This window comes from Mastigoproctus giganteus, chromosome 4 (assembly GCF_048544385.1).
Source record: "Mastigoproctus giganteus isolate SK-2022 chromosome 4, ASM4854438v1, whole genome shotgun sequence".
Lineage (NCBI taxonomy): Eukaryota > Metazoa > Arthropoda > Arachnida > Uropygi > Thelyphonidae > Mastigoproctus > Mastigoproctus giganteus.
In genome coordinates this window covers 184349023-184366986 of record NC_143578.1, presented here as the reverse complement: position 1 = coordinate 184366986, position 17964 = coordinate 184349023, and the positions used below count along the sequence as shown (strand labels likewise).

Below are 17964 nucleotides of genomic sequence, written 5' to 3'. Positions count from 1 at the left end.
TAGTAGCTACCAAGATTTATTCAAAATTCAGCGAATTCACCAACACATCAACAGCAAATTTAATAATTCAGTTGGTCCCAATGCATAGAATTTAAATACTGTCTCATACCTCCATAGTCGCCTTTACAATAGCAAAAACCCTTCCATTTCATCCCTGATGATAGTTACCTTTGATTAAATCCCACATGAGCATATTGTGATCACTGCCACCTAGTGATTCCTTTATCTGCAGATTCTTAATGCATGAAGAATCACTACTGATAATCAGATCAAGAATATTACTCCCTCTAGTTGCCTCCCGAACATGCTGATGTAGAAAACAATCATCCAATAAATCCACAAAAGCCTTGCTAAGTGTGCAAGTGACCAACCCACAAATGCCAGTCAATATCCAGGAAATTAAAATCCCTCATTATAAGACTTCCTGATTTACTGGCGCACTATTTCTCTGTACAGTTTTTTTATTATACTCATCAGTCATTAGGCCATAACACACTCCTACTCTCAATTTTGATCTCCCAGTGCTTATGTCACACCAAACTGACTCGACACTGCACTGTCCAGTGATGTCGACTGGCTGCACTTCCTTGGATTTTGTGTTTCTTAACTAATAGCATAACCCCTCCTCTCTTGTATCCTGTCTATCCTTCCTATACACATTAGCATTAGTAGAGGCATATGATGCAAGAAAGCAAGCTTATGCACCATCAGCCAAAAAAAAAAAAAGAAAAGAAAAACCCACTTCCACTTCACCCCTTCGTTCGTTCGAAATACCTGTCCAGTTCAGCCTTAAATTTATTTAGGCTATCAACTTCCAGGACAAGGGATGGAAGTCTGTTCCACCAGCTAACTACCTGCTGGCTAAAGGCAAATTTCCACACGTCTATCCTACATCTGTCTTTCCTCAATTTGAATTTATGCCCTCTCGGGTGATTATTCTGAGCAACAGGAAGAATCCCATCAGCATAGAGTCTGCTCAAACCATTCAAGGCTTTATACACCTCTATCAGATCACCTCGCTGGTGCCTAGTCTCCAGACTGTAATTTGCAAAACTTAAGCCTTTCTTCATAAGAGTACCCCTTTGTTCCATTCACTAATCTTGTTGCCCTTCTCTGTACTCGTTCCAGCAGCTCTACATCCTTCTTGAAATGGAGCCTCCAGACTTGTATACAGTACTCAAGGTGTGGCCTGACCATTGCCTTATACAAGGGAATAATCACCTCCTTATCCCTGCTAGAAAAATTCCTGTATATCATTGACAAGACACCATGAGCTACTCTTGCAGCCTGTCTGCACTGCTCAGAGAACTTCATATCTGCCTGCACAATTACCCTCAGGTACTTTTCATTCTCTACCATGTCAGTGTAGTACCACAGAGTTGATACGTTGCTCTGGGATTGCTGTTTCCCATATGTAGTATTTTACATTTGTCAATGTTAAACTTCATTTGCCACCTCTCAGCCCATCTGCTCAACCTTCCCAGATCCTGTTGCAGCAGCATAGTGTCAGTAGTGTCCTTCACAACATTGCCAACCTTTGCATCGTCTGCAAACTTGGACATTAAGCTTGATTTTCCATCATCAATATCATTTATAAATACAGAAAACAATAATGGACCCAATACTGAACCCTGAGGGACTCCACTAATAACATTAGTCCTCAATGAGCAGTGTCCACTGATTACCACTGTCTTCTCCCCCCCCCTCGACCACCCCTTTATCCATAGCAGCAATTTGCCTCCAATGCCACAATGCTCCAATTTGTGCAGCAGTCTTCCATGTACAACAGTATCAAAAGCCTTTCTAAGATCCAAGTATATAATATCAAAGTTATACCCTGCATCCAGTTCTTTTGTGACTGCATCATAGTATCCAATCAAATTGGTCAGGCAAGACTTCCCCTTAACAAAAACATGCTGTGTCCGAGGTATAACTGAAGTCTTGTCTAGATGATCCTGCAGTGCTTCTTTAAACAGTGCCTCCATTAATATTCCTGGAACAGAAGTTAAACTCACAGGTCTATAATTACTTGTGTTGGCCTTTGATCCTCCTTTGTGAATTGGGGTCATATTTGCACATCTTCAGTCTGTGGGTACCTCCCCTGAGTACAAGGAAGCTCTCATAATTATGGTAAGGGTTTGCTTACTTCCTTTGCTGCCTCCTTTAATATAACTGGATAGATCCCATCCATCCCAGGTGCCTTTCTTGTGTTTATCTTCAACAATTTCTCCTCCACTTTACTCTCAGTTATTACAAGATTCTCTAGCTTACTGCCAGAGTTGAATACACCTCTGGCATTCCCCTCGCTGAATAACTCATGTGTGAATGTCGATGCAAAATATTAATTTAGTTTGTTAGCTACCTGAGAACTCTTTGCTGTTTTTCTTTGCATCCCTTGCCAAAGATTTCTCGTAATCTGCCTTTGCCTGCCTAACCTGCTTTGTAACTTGGTTACAGATCAACTTGTATCTATCATAGGCTTCTTTGTCACGTGTTAATTTATATGTATCCCATGCAGTTTTCTTCTCTGTCATATGTTTCATTAGTTCATCTGACATCCATTTAGGCCTAAACCTTGAACAATATTTCTTATTTGGTATGTAAAGCCTAGTAGCTTCCAAGATAAGTTCTTAATATTTCCCATTTTGAATTTGCTGTTGGTAACATCTTCAGTTGGTCCCACTGTATAGAATTTAAATACTGTCTCAGACCATCGTAGTCGCCTTTACGGAAGCAATAACCCTTCCCTTTACCCCTGATGGTAGTTACCTCTTCGAGTAAATCCCACTTCAGCACATTGTGATCACTGCCACCTAGTGGTTCCTTTATCTGCAGATTCTTAATGCATGAAGAATCACTACTGATAATGAAATCAAGAGTATTACTCCATCTAGTTGCCTCCCAAACATGCTGATGTAGAAAACAATCATCCAATAAATCCACAAAAGCCTTGCTAGTGTGTGAGTGACTAACCCACAAATTCCAGTCAATATCTGGGAAATTAAAATCCCCCATCATAAGACTCTCTGATGTACTGGCCCACTCTATTTCCCTGTACAGTTTCTTATTATGCTCATCAGAGTCATTAGGCCTATAGCACACTCCTACTCTCAATTTTGATCTCCCAATGCTTATGTCACACCAAACTGACTCGACACTGCACTGTCCAGCGATGTCGACTGGTTTCATTTCCCTGGATTTTGTGTTTCTTAACTAATAGCATAACCCCTCCTCCCTTCCTATCCTGTCTATTCTTTCTGTAGATGTTGTACTCCCCAAATTCCAGTTCTGCATTCCTTATATCTGTGTGACACCATGTCTCTGATATCCCAACAATATCCGCCTTTGATGCTTTGAGCAATACCTCAAATTAATCAAATTTATTTACCAAACTCCTAGCATTGGTGTACACACAAGTATACATCCACCTGTTCCTATTTTTAGCTACCCTAACACAACCCATGTGTTTTCTTGTTGGTGCATCAGCTTCTGTGGCCATAATGCACCTCCCAAAGTTTTAGCATTTTACTCTGATCCAAGCCCGTGGCAGGATTCAAACCCTCCGACCTTTGGGTTGCCAGGCGAGCACTTTAGGCACATCCATAGCCAGGTGGGCAGGAGCAGCAGTGTGTAGCACACGCTTCTTGATTAGACTGGGGTTCGAGCCCGTGACCACCAAATACGGAGGATGCGGAAAGGTCAGGAATAACTACTGCATATCCACGGGGAAATACAGCCTTATTATTAGCCACATGGTGCAAGGACGCCCGAGGCTTATGCTGCACCAGCCAAAAGAGTCAGAAGTAGAAAGGAATTGCCAAGGAAGAGAAGAATGATGATATCCAGCTCATGACCCTGGGTGTGCCAAGCCCATACTCACCAGATATGACCCCTGGGGTTGCTAATGCTCCTAAAAACCAACTAACAAACCACCACACAGCAGGCACTTTATCCACTTGGCTAGCCTGGTCGGCTGTGTTTTCTTGTACCACAATAACTCCCAGCAGTCTCTGAAATACCTTGCCTCTTGTTTAGCATTAGCAGAGGCATATGATGCAAGAAAGCCATCTTATGCAGATTCAGCCAAAAAAAAAAAAAAAAAAAAACATTTCACCCCTCCATTTGTTCAAAATACCTGTCCAGCTGAGCCTTAAATTTATTTAGGCTATCAACTTCCACAACAAGGGATGGAAGTCTGTTCCAACTACCCGCTGGCTAAAGGCAAATTTCCGCACATCTATCCTACATCTGTCTTTCCTCAATTTGAATTTATGCCCTCTCAGGTGATTATTCTGAGCAAGAGGAAGAATCCCATTGGCATTGAACATGCTCAAACCATTCAAGGCTTTATACACCTCTATCAGATCACTTCGCTGGTGCCTAGTCTGCAGACACTGTAATTTAGCATTAGCATTAGTAGAGGCATTTGATGCAAGAAAGCAAGCTTATGCAGCATCAGCCAAAAAAATTAAAGTAAAATAAATAAATAAAAAATAACTACTTCCACTTCACCCCTCTGTTCGTTCGAAATACCTGTCCAGCCGAGCCTTAAACTTATTTAGGCTATCAACTTCCACGACAAGGGATGGAAGTCTGTTCCACCTACCAACCAACAGCTGGCTAAAGGCAAATTTCCACACATCTATCCTACATCTGTCTTTCCTCAATTTGAATTTATGTCCTCTCAGGTGATTATTCTGAGCAAGAGGAAGAATCCCATCAGCATTGAGCATGCTCAAACCATTCAAGGCTTTGTACACCTCTATCAGATCACCTCGCTGGTGCCTAGTCCCCAGACACTGTAATTCGCAAAACTTAAGCCTTTCTTCGTAAGAGAAACCCTTTGTTCCATTCACTAATCTTGTTGCCCTTCTCTGTACTTGTTCCAGCAGCTCTACATCCTTCTTGAAATGAGGCCTCCAGACCTGTATACAGTACTCAAGGTGTGGCCTGACCATTGCCTTATACAAGAGAATAATCATCCTATATATCATTGACAAGGCACCATGAGCTACTCTTGCAGCCTGTCTGCACTGCTCAGAGAACTTCATATCTGCCTGCACAATTACCCCCAGGTCCTTTTCATTTTCTACCACTGTCGGTGTAGTACCACAGAGTTGATACGTTGCTCTGGGGTTACTGTTTCCCATATGTAGTACTTTACATTTGTCAATGTTAAACTTCATTTGCTATCTCTCAGCCCATCTACTCAACCTTTCCAGATCCTGCTGCAGCAGCATAGCATCAGTAGTGTCCCTAACAACCCTGCCAACCTTTGTATCGTCTATTAGTATGTGTATCCCCCAAGCTAGCAGTTTTCTGACCCTTCTAACGCTGCCTTGATAGCATCAGGAAATATTCTCGCACCCTTTCTATTTAAGTGTATTCCATCCCTGTAGAAGCAGTCTCTCCTGTTAACAAGCACAGACCAGGCTGAGAAAAATTCTACCCTTGATCCTTGCACAATCTCTCCAGGGCCGAATTGATCGACAAGGCTCTCTTCATATACTCCCTCCTATCGTGTCTGGGCAGAATTGCAGACACTTTCAAATTCAACCCTAATTCACGGCTTTTTTTTCAACAGTGACCTGTACTTGTTAAGTAATTCCATCAGTCTCCTACTCTTAATATCATTAGTGCTAACATGTACAACAATATCACCTTTTGTGCCCTTAAAAGATGATATCTGCTCTACAACGCCATCAACCTTTGCTCCTGGGAGACACACCCTGGTCCTGTTCCACCTATCCTTTTTACAAGATATGTCCCCTGTTTCCCTGACATTAGAGTCACCGACAACTACTAGTTCCTGAGGGACCAGTGCATTCTGCCTTGGGGGGGTTGCTGCTGTGTTGTGTGATGATCAAGTGTAAGCTCTGGCATTGGTGGGCAGCTGAGAGCTTGATGGGCCCCTCAATTTAGATCCTTCGAGGACATCCACCCTGTCCTTCAAGCTCTCATATAGGCCCATAACAATGCTGAGTTGGCGCCTGATTTCCTTACATGGCACACACAAAAGACATTCCCCTTTGGCACTTGGCAATATCATGTCCTGTACTTGAACTTTATGATCTTGTAAGATCTAAATCTACCCAAAGAGTCTGCAGAGTGTTTAGGGTCAAGAATAAAATCCAACAATCTGCTTGACCCACAAACTGTCTTTTCATGATATAGACATTGTGAAAAAGAATTGGCTCCCCATTTTCTGAAGTAAGCCTAATGATATATTTCGACAAAATTCCTGCAGTTATGAACTTTTTTGGAATTTTCTACCAACAGAGTTGGGGGCAATTTATTCATTGATTAAAGCAAAGCCTCAAAGGAATTATCCTTCTTAATGGAAACAAATATGCATCCATTCCTGTAAATCATTCAGTACAATTAAAATAAAATTACATAAACTAAGTTTCTTTTGGAAAAAAATTTGCACAATGTTCATATTAGCCAGCATGTGAAGATTTTAAAGTTACTGGTTTGCTACTTGGCCAATGACTTGGTTACACAAAAATGCCTTGCTTTCTGTGCATGTCAGATAAAAGCAAACGTTGAGAAAGGAAAGTGTGGCTGCCAAGATTGTCTCTGACACCATGTTCAAAGAATATTAAAGACAAGCCACTAGTATAATGAAACAGAGTACTGTACTGTTACCTCCTTGCATACAAAAGGTTTAACGAACCAGTTTGTCCAAACCCTGAATAAAGAAAAATTGTTTCAAGTTATGTTTGTACTAAATTTTCATCACTTACATACAAAAAAATCAAAACAAATTTTTGTTGGACCTCAACAAATAGTTTAGCTAGACAGCTAGACCCTGTATTTGAAGAATCCACAAACTGAACTGAAAGAGATGCTGGGACTGGCTTAAAAATATAGTACACAATTTTTTGGTAAATAATAAACACCCAGATTATAAGATGATCATGAATAATATACTGGAGAAGTTCAGAAAACTAAGCTTGAAATAGGAGCATTACGTACACTTGCTTTTTGCACTCTCATCTCAACTAGTTTCCCAGGAAATTTAGGTAGTTTAAATGGAAAGGGCAAGGAGGAAATGATTCCATCAGGATATAGAAAAAAGGTACCAATGGGATGTCAATGATGGCTATCTACTGCTGGATCCTAAAATGAGGAACTGCATTCAAAACAAGTTTGTCTTAAGAAGGCAAAAAATGACATCTTTAATCCAGTCTAGTGTTATAAGAAATCTAGTTTGTAACCATCTATTAATATTTCTTATTTATATACGGGGAAAAAAAAAAAAAAAAATATATATATATATATATATATATATAAAATCTAGTACTGACTACATAAAAACAACAGGAAAGGAAAGTGTGGCCACCAAGATAGGCTCTGACTTTATAAAGGGGGGGGGGGGGGAAACACTAGTATTAGAATCAAATGAATCTACTACAAAAAGTAGAAATAAAATTTGGAATAAGATGCAGAAAATTATGGGAGCCTATGCTGTCTCATCTCAAACCCACATAAAATGCTGCTTAAATTTTTGTATTTCTGAGTTTCTCTCTAGAAATTATTGTATTAATAATAATATTTTATATTTTGCTGTATGTGTCATTTAAAAAACTGATGTTTATTATATTTTTTTACAACTACAATGAAAACCTATTTAAGATATTATCCCACCTAAGTAGTTTCAAGATAGTTGGGATCCCAAGAAATGTTAAAAGCTTCACCCTCTTGAGATCTTGTCTCGCTTAACAAGAATTAAAGAACCAGGGCACAACAATAGCAGAATAGTCAATTTACAAATACAGATTTACTCACCATGTGTTCTGATCCATGTGATACCACAAAATATAGTAACATTCTTGTAAATTCTTCTGACACTAAATGGCTGTCCTAGAATATAAACAGAACTTTTTTTTTTTAACCCTCTTGGACTTCACAGTATTTTTTTTATTAAAAGATTATTAGCAATAATACTAAATTACTGCAGTGACTTTTCTAAACCTGCACTTGACTCTACTCATTGAATTATTCTCATTCCCACATGCAGAATAAAATAAATTAATAAATTCTGCATATTATTACATGTATGGATGTTTTTCTGTAAATAAAAAATCACATCAAGGGATTTTTGAAAATTTTAGTAAATTATTGTGTGTGTGTGTGTGTGTGTGTGTGTGTGTGTGTGTTATTGATCCTTTCACATATTTAAATGACTATTTTACAGGAATTCCTTTCATTAATACAATGGGCAGGGTATGTGGAGCTAATTACTTTAGCAGCCTTTACAGAGTTGCATATAAAAGAGGTAAGACTCTTCCAAACTTAATATGCTGAATAATAAGCTAACAATGTATGTAACTATATTGAGAGAGAAATTAAATTTATATTTCTACAACATTAATAAAGTGGGAAAGAAAGTGAATTTATAATAACACCAAAAATAATGTTCTGAAATCTTTAGTATTTATATGCATTGGGGGAAAAATCTAATTTATGCAAAATCTATGCTCTAAAAATTAGCTAAACAAGGATTAAAAATACAAATTTGCTTCATTAATGTAGAACGGGAAGTTCTCGTTGTTTGCCATAGTAACATCCCTAGAGCCACAATGAACAGTGAAAACGATGAACAATGGGGACAATCAACCTCCTTATATATTGACTTGTATATGATATATACTCATGAAAGACTTTTCAAAGACAAAAAAAATATATTATTTATGTGTGTTAAAAGCACAGTGTCCTTGATGACCATATTTTTCACTTTATTAAAAGTATAAAAATATTGCGAAATAAAAAAACAACTGGCAGCTCAATCCTCTCCATCTCACTTCATGCAAGATTTGGATGAAGTGAGATGGAGGGGATTGAGACCTGTCTCCCATGTGTGTTGTTGAATCACCAACTGTTTTTCTCCTTAGTATAAAAATCAAGTATTGTAAGCTATAAACGTCATCAAGTTTATTCCTGCAAGCAGTTAAATACTGTGGCTTTTTTTTTTTTTCTTAAAAAGAAAAAAACTGATTTTCAGTTGTTTTATATTCTTTTCTTTCTCTAGTTCTTTGTAACACGTAACTGCATTTAAAGCAATAAGACTATCTTCCATGACTAGCATTAAAAGCTTCTTCATTCAAACTTTCACCAAATTCTTGCCTAACATGCATATGCAAACTCTGTGCCTTGTCCATAATTATCCTCATGCTAATGGATATACTGTTGATCCATATCCTCAATCCAGATGGATTAAAATTTCCATTCTCTCTATAACATTGCTTCTTGTTACTCTGATGGCATCCATGGGAGCAACATATTGTTCAGCACTTCTAAATACCACTGCGTTTTTTTTTTTTTCCCAAGCAGATCTCACCAAAATTGGTGCATAGAGAAATCACATACAGTGTCTATTACTTCAAACCTGCTGCCTAGATATCATAATTAAACAGGGCATAGTTTCCACACTTACATATAAACTTCATTGAAAAGTTTTATCTAATTTCATTAATAATAGTAAGAAGCATATTAAAACATCTGAAGATATTATTAAATTTATTAAATTATTCTTGAAAATATTTAAATAATTGAAAGTAATGTTAAGATTCTAATGAAATTTATAAGAAACTGAGAAGTACTTATATATACACAAAGCAAACTGATTTAACAGCCATTATCTGACGTGAGCTATCATGGACCTTGATGTACATGTAACAAACAAGTAGCAATGAATTAGCAAAACAACCAGGGCAATGAACAAGTATCTCCTGTATATTTTTTCAAAGAATCTTTTGAAACATTTATTGTTTCAATGTTACAGTTGTTTAATATTTTACAACTGTTTTAAAAATTTATTACAAAGTGTTTACAGATATACATGCTCAAATATGCCTTACAATGCTCACTATTAGTCTTCGGCATGTTGAATTATAATTTTTTTTCTTCCATCAAAATTTTTTATGAAATATGGTAGAGGATGATGAAAGAAATATATTTTAGAATTAAAATTTTTAAGATCAGACTGAGATATAGCTATTATAAATGTGACACACGTGCAAGTTACACCATAGCTGCACTTCACTTCACTTCTAGCAACTACTAAGTTACTAGAAGTGAAGATTATTTTTTTTTGTAAGACAGACTTAATTTGTGCACAGAAAAGGATCTTTTGACATAAACATACATGATTGGACAGTATTTGTAGCATAATGTCAATAACAGATACACATAAGAAAGAAATGCACTTTGCACTTGTCAATTTCGGGGAGCCGGGGGTTGTTGAAGATAGCCTTTGACTTTTTTTTTTTTTTTTTTTTTTTTTTTTATACTTAGTTCCTCATTCACTGGTTGATGATTGTGAATTATTGTGAATGGAAGAAGTGTGTTATTATGTAAAGAAGCATTGTCACAAGAAAGCTAATATCATGAATTTAACAGAAAAAATAAATGTAAATATCACTAAGTTTTTTGACACCATTGGCATCTGATATTTCATTATATGAGCATCACTCGTATCAAAGTGAAAAACTATCTCCTTAACATCATACAAGTTTTTTGATGATGAAATGAAGCATTTAAGCTTCATTTATACTATTCAGCCTGCCATTGCAAAATACCCCCATCTAGAGAGAGCAATGGTGAATGGGGGTAGAGCCACATCAGACAAAGAATAATAGGTTAAATTTTTTTAGGTGCATTAGCATATATGCATAATGCACCTACTGTCTTTGTCTCATCTGTCTGTACACCTGCATGTAATAACTCTGCTTTCAGTGGATAGATTTTCATGATATTAGACTTTTAATTTCAGACTTTTAAAAACATTTGTGAAGCCATCCAAAATTTCATTGAAATCAGATTTGTTCAGACATTGCAAAATTTTATTAAAATGAGCCCAATAGATCAACAAAAATCTGGCAGTTATATCAGCCATCTGTCTGCATGTGAATAACTCAACTCCAATTGGTGGATTTTCACAATTTTATATTTGGTTCTTTCAGAATGATTTGTCAAGCCTTCCCAAATTTCATTAAAATCAGACCAACTGAAGTCCAGCAATTATTATTTATTTATTTATTTTATTTATTTATTTTTTCATACATATCACACAGGCTATACATATGTCGTAGCTAAATATTATGTTCAGTGCCATGTGCTGGTTAGAGGAATGAATGTGCAATGTGACAAATGCGCAGAAACAAGATGTCTTGGTTTGACATAAGTCATTGCTTTTTGTTAGTGGGTTTTTTTAAATAATGAATTATTCCTATAATGTAACACAGCATATTAACTTGTTATATTGTTCCACGCAGACAGAACTTCGGGAATCTTCTTTAACAGGCAAAATCAGAATATTAACATATCTCATCTCCTCTGAAACACAATTTACAGTATGTACCAAACAGGTTATGCAAATTAGGTAGGAATGGAATAATTCCTGTGATTTGGCTTCCTGCATCTTTTTTATAATTTTCACCTTTATGCCATAAAAGCTTAAGAGAATTGTGTCCAGACCAAATAGTTGCAGTGTGTGTTTTTTTTTAGCATTTTGCATGTAAGAAGTCGTCTTCTTTGCTCTTCAGCACAATCTTCCAACAATCGTGTTCATCATAAACACGAAACACACACAACACACACACAGGTATCATCCACTGATAATCATTAAGCAATGTCTTTTGGTGAGCAGATTGAATTAAGTAATAAACCAATCTTGTATACTGTTTTGCATAGGATGTATTCATAGGTATATAGTAAAATTCCAGATGTCCAAATACTAGTTATCCAAAATTTCATGATTCCACACTTAAACTAAACATTATGAAAGAAGTAAAGAACAGTTAATTTCATGAACATCATTTTTGTGTAATACCGACCACACCAATAGGATGCATAAACTTCACTGTTTGAAAAAAGAAAAGCTAAAAATTTATGGATTATAATTTAAGGAGGTAGCATGAATAATCTACCCAGCCTGCTTGGCATTTTTCATACACATCAAACCTCTTAGTTTTTTGTCTTTTTCTTTAAATTTTTTTAAAATGTTTTGCCATAGATAAGTAATCCACATCATCTTTACTTACAATAAAGTAATTTATCGTAAAACTTGATTGTTTTACAATAAACTAATTTATCACAATTCCTAACAAAGTTGGTAAAGAATCTCTTGCATCTTATAAAAAAACACTACTGTTATTACTCAGTCAGTTACACCTTTGTATTGCTTCAAATATTAAAATTTTATTAAAAATGCCATGATCAAAAATGAGTCAATTTGCTCACTTGGAATTTTCACATATTCCAGTAGATACATGATTTCCTCTCCAGTTTGTATGTGCCTTTTCTTTAACCGAATTTCTTTTATAACTAGAAGGATCACACTTTTTTTTAATAGTTCATTATCAGATTCTGAATCAGTCACAGACATTTTATTATTTATCACTTAATTATACCTATCAACCTTGAGAAACTGAAAAATGGAAGTCTTTTAGAGATGCAGCTGTGGCCAAAATGTTCCGGAACTACATTCCTGCACTATCTGAACATTTTCTCAGTCTTCTTTCAAATTAATGAAAACTAACTGATGCATGCCACATGCTGTAGTGAGTAATTTACATTTGCCATTAAGAAATGCAATAAACTACATTTTATAGTCCTTTGTTTAACTTAGTTGTTTTTATTATTTTTTATTTTTCATTCTCTTTATTTACACAACTAATGCAAAATATCCACGTTTCACGACCAGCTTAAAGCTTATTATTGTGCACCATGCCAACTTTTGCAAGTAGACTAACATAGTGCAGTCATATTGCTCAACAAATTAAAAGTAATGTAACACTCTTTCACAAAAAAATTATTTTAAAAAAATTAAGTTACATATTTAAAGTCAACCTTCTTTTAAACATCCACTACCAATGTAGCATCTGATATGCCTTTTTTTTAATTTTTTTTTTTTAATTTAGAAATTAAATCAAATCTGCCCATATATCTTTTCCCATCAGTATTCTCTAAATGACTGTAAAATATTTTGCTTTCATTTCAATATACTGTGACTGAATTAGAGGAGATAGTGGGTTTTTTTTTTTGTTTGGGATTTTAGAGCAAAAAGACCAGGAGAGCAAAAGTATGTCTTTCTTGTACTTGACTCCCATACTCATATCTGGTCTGTGAGATGCCAAATGCTGACTAGTCTTGCCACAGAGCTTTGCTTTTGTTGATTTTTCAGAAACTAAACACAGATGTTTACAGTGCATCTGCCAGCCCAGCTTCTGCAAACTTGTTTCAATTTGGGGGACAAGTGACCTAAAATTCAAAAAAATATGTCAAAAACATTCTCTATTATGATTTTTTTTAAATTTATTTCTCATTTCTTTTTTTTTTTGATATTTTGTAACAGTTTCGCAAATCATAATTGATAGAGAACCATTTTCATTTCAGTAAAAAATAGCTAAAAATTAGTTTTTTTATAATTAAAAGAATCTCATAGAGGCCACATGAACATATCTATTCCATTTTGGGGCACAAGCGACAAAGGGTTAATAACAAATACAGTAACAACAATGGTGTGGCAAACTCCACCTAAATTGTTAATGTTACTTACAAAAAAAAAAAAAAAAAAAAAATCAAGCATTGAAATTATTAAAAAACATGTGTGAACAATACCATTCAAAGCATACGACATAATCCAGACACGGTTATTATCTAATGTTGTAAAAATATATCAGAAACTGCTTGTAGTTAAGCTGAACATGGAAATTGGCTTTTAAGTACAGTATATACTGTTAATTTTGGCAGGTCTGTAACTAAAATAATAAAATATCCATGTATTTGAAAAATAACACATTTGACTACAACAGACAAAAGCTAAACTTCTCAGAAAACTAAGGCATTTAATTACACCAACAAACAAACAAACAAAAAAAAAAAAAAATTAAAAAAATTGATACCATCAAAGAAATAGTTCCTGATTCTAAAAAAAAAGTTAATTTTTCCTACTTGTGGAATAATCTATTAATTATTGCACAAGTAGGAAAAATTCATGATTTAGTTAAACCTTATTGCATGCACATGTCAATAATGCCAATCATGGCATTATAGTTGTTGATAGCAAGCTCACTTAACTACTGTGTGCTTTCCTCCAGTTGGTAATTCTCTCTGGCTTTGTGACACTCGTGCCATCATTTGGAATGAAACCATTGATGTACATGTTTCATTTTCAAACAAGAGGCCAGAATTTGTCACATCAGGTAATGTTTATATAATGATCTACTGCCCAGGGTTGCATTCCTAAGCTGATTGCAATGCTACAATACTCCATCTATGAAAAGGTACAAACAGGCATGCATTCGGAAATTCCTCTTTGATTACCACTAATGCAATGGGTTGTTATTTGACTGACTGGTTTTTTGGATGACATGCACAAGTCTTGCCAACCTCCAGTGGTCCTGCAACAATAAGCTATTTTTGGCCAGATATCCACTGACTGGATGTTTATTGATTATTAGCCTAATAAATACATATGAGACCATAGGTCTCCCTTGATCCCTGTATTTCAGAAACTGCAGCAGAATTGTGGTTTCGGAAATACTCATACTGACAGACCCAACTACCACATCACATTCAAAGTCACTTAAATCTCGTACTTGTCCATTCTCATACTGAATGGGGCAAACACAGTATCCCTGTAAATTTACTCACCCACTTTATATTGCATGATATGAACTCATGATGCAGTTACCAAAGCAGTATTTCATTTCATGAAAACTGTAGATATACTTAATAAAGTAGCCATTCAGTGTATGTTGTAAATTTCTGCATTCGTGAATGTTATATCATAATAAAATCATTCAATTATTTGTAATGTAATTTCGATGGACCATTATTTTTTTCTGAGGAAAAGTATCGAGCTACAGACCATACTTTAGGAAACACTGATCTAGTAGGATGCTGGTAAATCTAAATCAATGGTTTATGTTGCTTTTGCAGTGACGTCAGGATTAAAGAGGCCTGTTTCATATGCTACATTTGATGGGATAGTTTGCATTGTTCTGTAAGAACTTTTGGAGAATTCAAAACTCTGATAGCCTGATTTTTGTAAAAAAAAAAAAAAAAAAAAAATCAAGCATTGAAATTATTAAAAAACATGTGTGAACAATACCATTCAAAGCATACGACATAATCCAGACACGGTTATTATCTAATGTTGTAAAAATATATCAGAAACTGCTTGATGTAGTTAAGCTGAACATGGAAATTGGCTTTTAAGTACAGTATATACTGTTAATTTTGGCAGGTCTGTAACTAAAATAATAAAATATCCATGTATTTGAAAAATAACACATTTGACTACAACAGACAAAAGCTAAACTTCTCAGAAAACTAAGGCATTTAATTACACCAACAAACAAACAAACAAAAAAAAAAAAAATTAAAAAAATTGATACCATCAAAGAAATAGTTCCTGATTCTAAAAAAAAAGTTAATTTTTCCTACTTGTGGAATAATCTATTAATTATTGCACAAGTAGGAAAAATTCATGATTTAGTTAAACCTTATTGCATGCACATGTCAATAATGCCAATCATGGCATTATAGTTGTTGATAGCAAGCTCACTTAACTACTGTGTGCTTTCCTCCAGTTGGTAATTCTCTCTGGCTTTGTGACACTCGTGCCATCATTTGGAATGAAACCATTGATGTACATGTTTCATTTTCAAACAAGAGGCCAGAATTTGTCACATCAGGTAATGTTTATATAATGATCTACTGCCCAGGGTTGCATTCCTAAGCTGATTGCAATGCTACAATACTCCATCTATGAAAAGGTACAAACAGGCATGCATTCGGAAATTCCTCTTTGATTACCACTAATGCAATGGGTTGTTATTTGACTGACTGGTTTTTTGGATGACATGCACAAGTCTTGCCAACCTCCAGTGGTCCTGCAACAATAAGCTATTTTTGGCCAGATATCCACTGACTGGATGTTTATTGATTATTAGCCTAATAAATACATATGAGACCATAGGTCTCCCTTGATCCCTGTATTTCAGAAACTGCAGCAGAATTGTGGTTTCGGAAATACTCATACTGACAGACCCAACTACCACATCACATTCAAAGTCACTTAAATCTCGTACTTGTCCATTCTCATACTGAATGGGGCAAACACAGTATCCCTGTAAATTTACTCACCCACTTTATATTGCATGATATGAACTCATGATGCAGTTACCAAAGCAGTATTTCATTTCATGAAAACTGTAGATATACTTAATAAAGTAGCCATTCAGTGTATGTTGTAAATTTCTGCATTCGTGAATGTTATATCATAATAAAATCATTCAATTATTTGTAATGTAATTTCGATGGACCATTATTTTTTTCTGAGGAAAAGTATCGAGCTACAGACCATACTTTAGGAAACACTGATCTAGTAGGATGCTGGTAAATCTAAATCAATGGTTTATGTTGCTTTTGCAGTGACGTCAGGATTAAAGAGGCCTGTTTCATATGCTACATTTGATGGGATAGTTTGCATTGTTCTGTAAGAACTTTTGGAGAATTCAAAACTCTGATAGCCTGATTTTTGTAAAAAAAAAAAAAAAAAAAAAAGTGACTAAATGTGTTTTAAATGACAGATTCAATTATGGTTAATCTGTTTTTACTGGTAATTAAATTTCATTCACAAAGCACTTAATTATACTGATTAACTTTTTTTTTCCTTTTTAGATTCAACAGTACTTTGCAGTACTGGCATAAATTCCTTCCAAATCTGCTAAGAGAGCAACTTGCCTAACATTAATATATCAGTGTTTATAGAATAATTGTGAATGGTATTCTGTGAACTATGAAGGAAAAATAGAAGTGATTTTTGTTGAGTCATCTTTACTGCAAGTCTCTGCTTTTTCTTCATTTTTATATAGTTGGAAATCATCTGACAATTCAGAATGGACAGTTATTTCACCCCCTCGAAGGATGGCAGACAGAACAAAATTTGTCTCGATTTATCAAGATATACTCGATTTTGTACAGAAACCCCATAGTACTGTACCTACAAAAAAGGATTTTATTTCTTATTGTAGGCAATGTAAATAATGTGTAATTTTGATTATTCAAACTATGATATAGTATATTTGTACATACTTCCAAGCATGTCAGTAGATTTCCTCTTGTAGATTTGGATCAACAGAATAGAAAACAAGTTTTACTCATATTCAAAATCAAAAAAAAAAAAATTTTATTTTCACATTACAACCTATTGGAAACAGCTGCAACAATTTTACATTATGAAAATAACTGACATTTTACTGCTAAAAAATTAAAAAGCAAGGTTGCTGAACTAACTGCCTCTCTTCTTAAAATCTATTAATACTAAATATTAAAGCAAATTATGTAGCACAACATTTGCTAAGAACCACTAAAATGCTTTTAAATAGAATGCAATTTATGCATTCTATTTAAAAATAACTTATACTTATAAAACTTAAAATATGGTTGCTAAATGGCATACTACTTGTAGATTATTTTAATTATAGCATTTTTCCTACATTGAGAAATTAAATTTAATAAAAAAAAATTATTAATAATATATATAGAGGATGGAGGCCCATAATTTAATCCTTTGTAAGTCTTCAACAGATGATAGTAATTTTTTAAAAATAACTGAATATACTTTCATTACTCACTTTACTTATCTGTTGTCATTCCAACATCTTGCCAAGTTGATAAGTAAACTAGTCTTCTCCATTTAGCTGTATCTTCCCAGCCAATGCTCCTTCTCTCCACTGCTTCTTGGTCTTTTACCCTCCATTTTCATTTCTAGCATCCTCTTTGGCAGTCTGTAATCCTCCATTCTCTTTGGAGAACCAAACAATACCAGTCTTTCTCTTAATCTTTTGTTGTAATTATTTTTCCCCCACTTTCTCTCAAATGGCTGTGTTTTTTACTCTATACCTCCTGGTCCTTTCACACACACACACACACACACCTCTCAGAAGT

The 17964-nt window shown here is 35.0% G+C and overlaps 1 protein-coding gene across 4 annotated transcripts in view; it reads left to right on the top strand.

Moving 5' to 3' along the window:
• Cpes (Ceramide phosphoethanolamine synthase) overlaps positions 1-16999 on the top strand; it is a 126587-nt gene extending 109588 nt beyond the window's left edge. For all 4 annotated transcript variants that reach the window (XM_090371913.1, XM_090371909.1, XM_090371911.1 and 1 more), the window contains exons 5-6: positions 8201-8281; positions 16696-16999. In XM_090371913.1, coding sequence (XP_090228039.1) covers positions 8201-8281; positions 16696-16725 — 111 coding nt within the window. In that variant the 3' untranslated portion in view covers positions 16726-16999. The remainder of the gene's footprint in view (positions 1-8200; positions 8282-16695) is intronic.
• Positions 17000-17964: the final 965 nt, after the last annotated feature.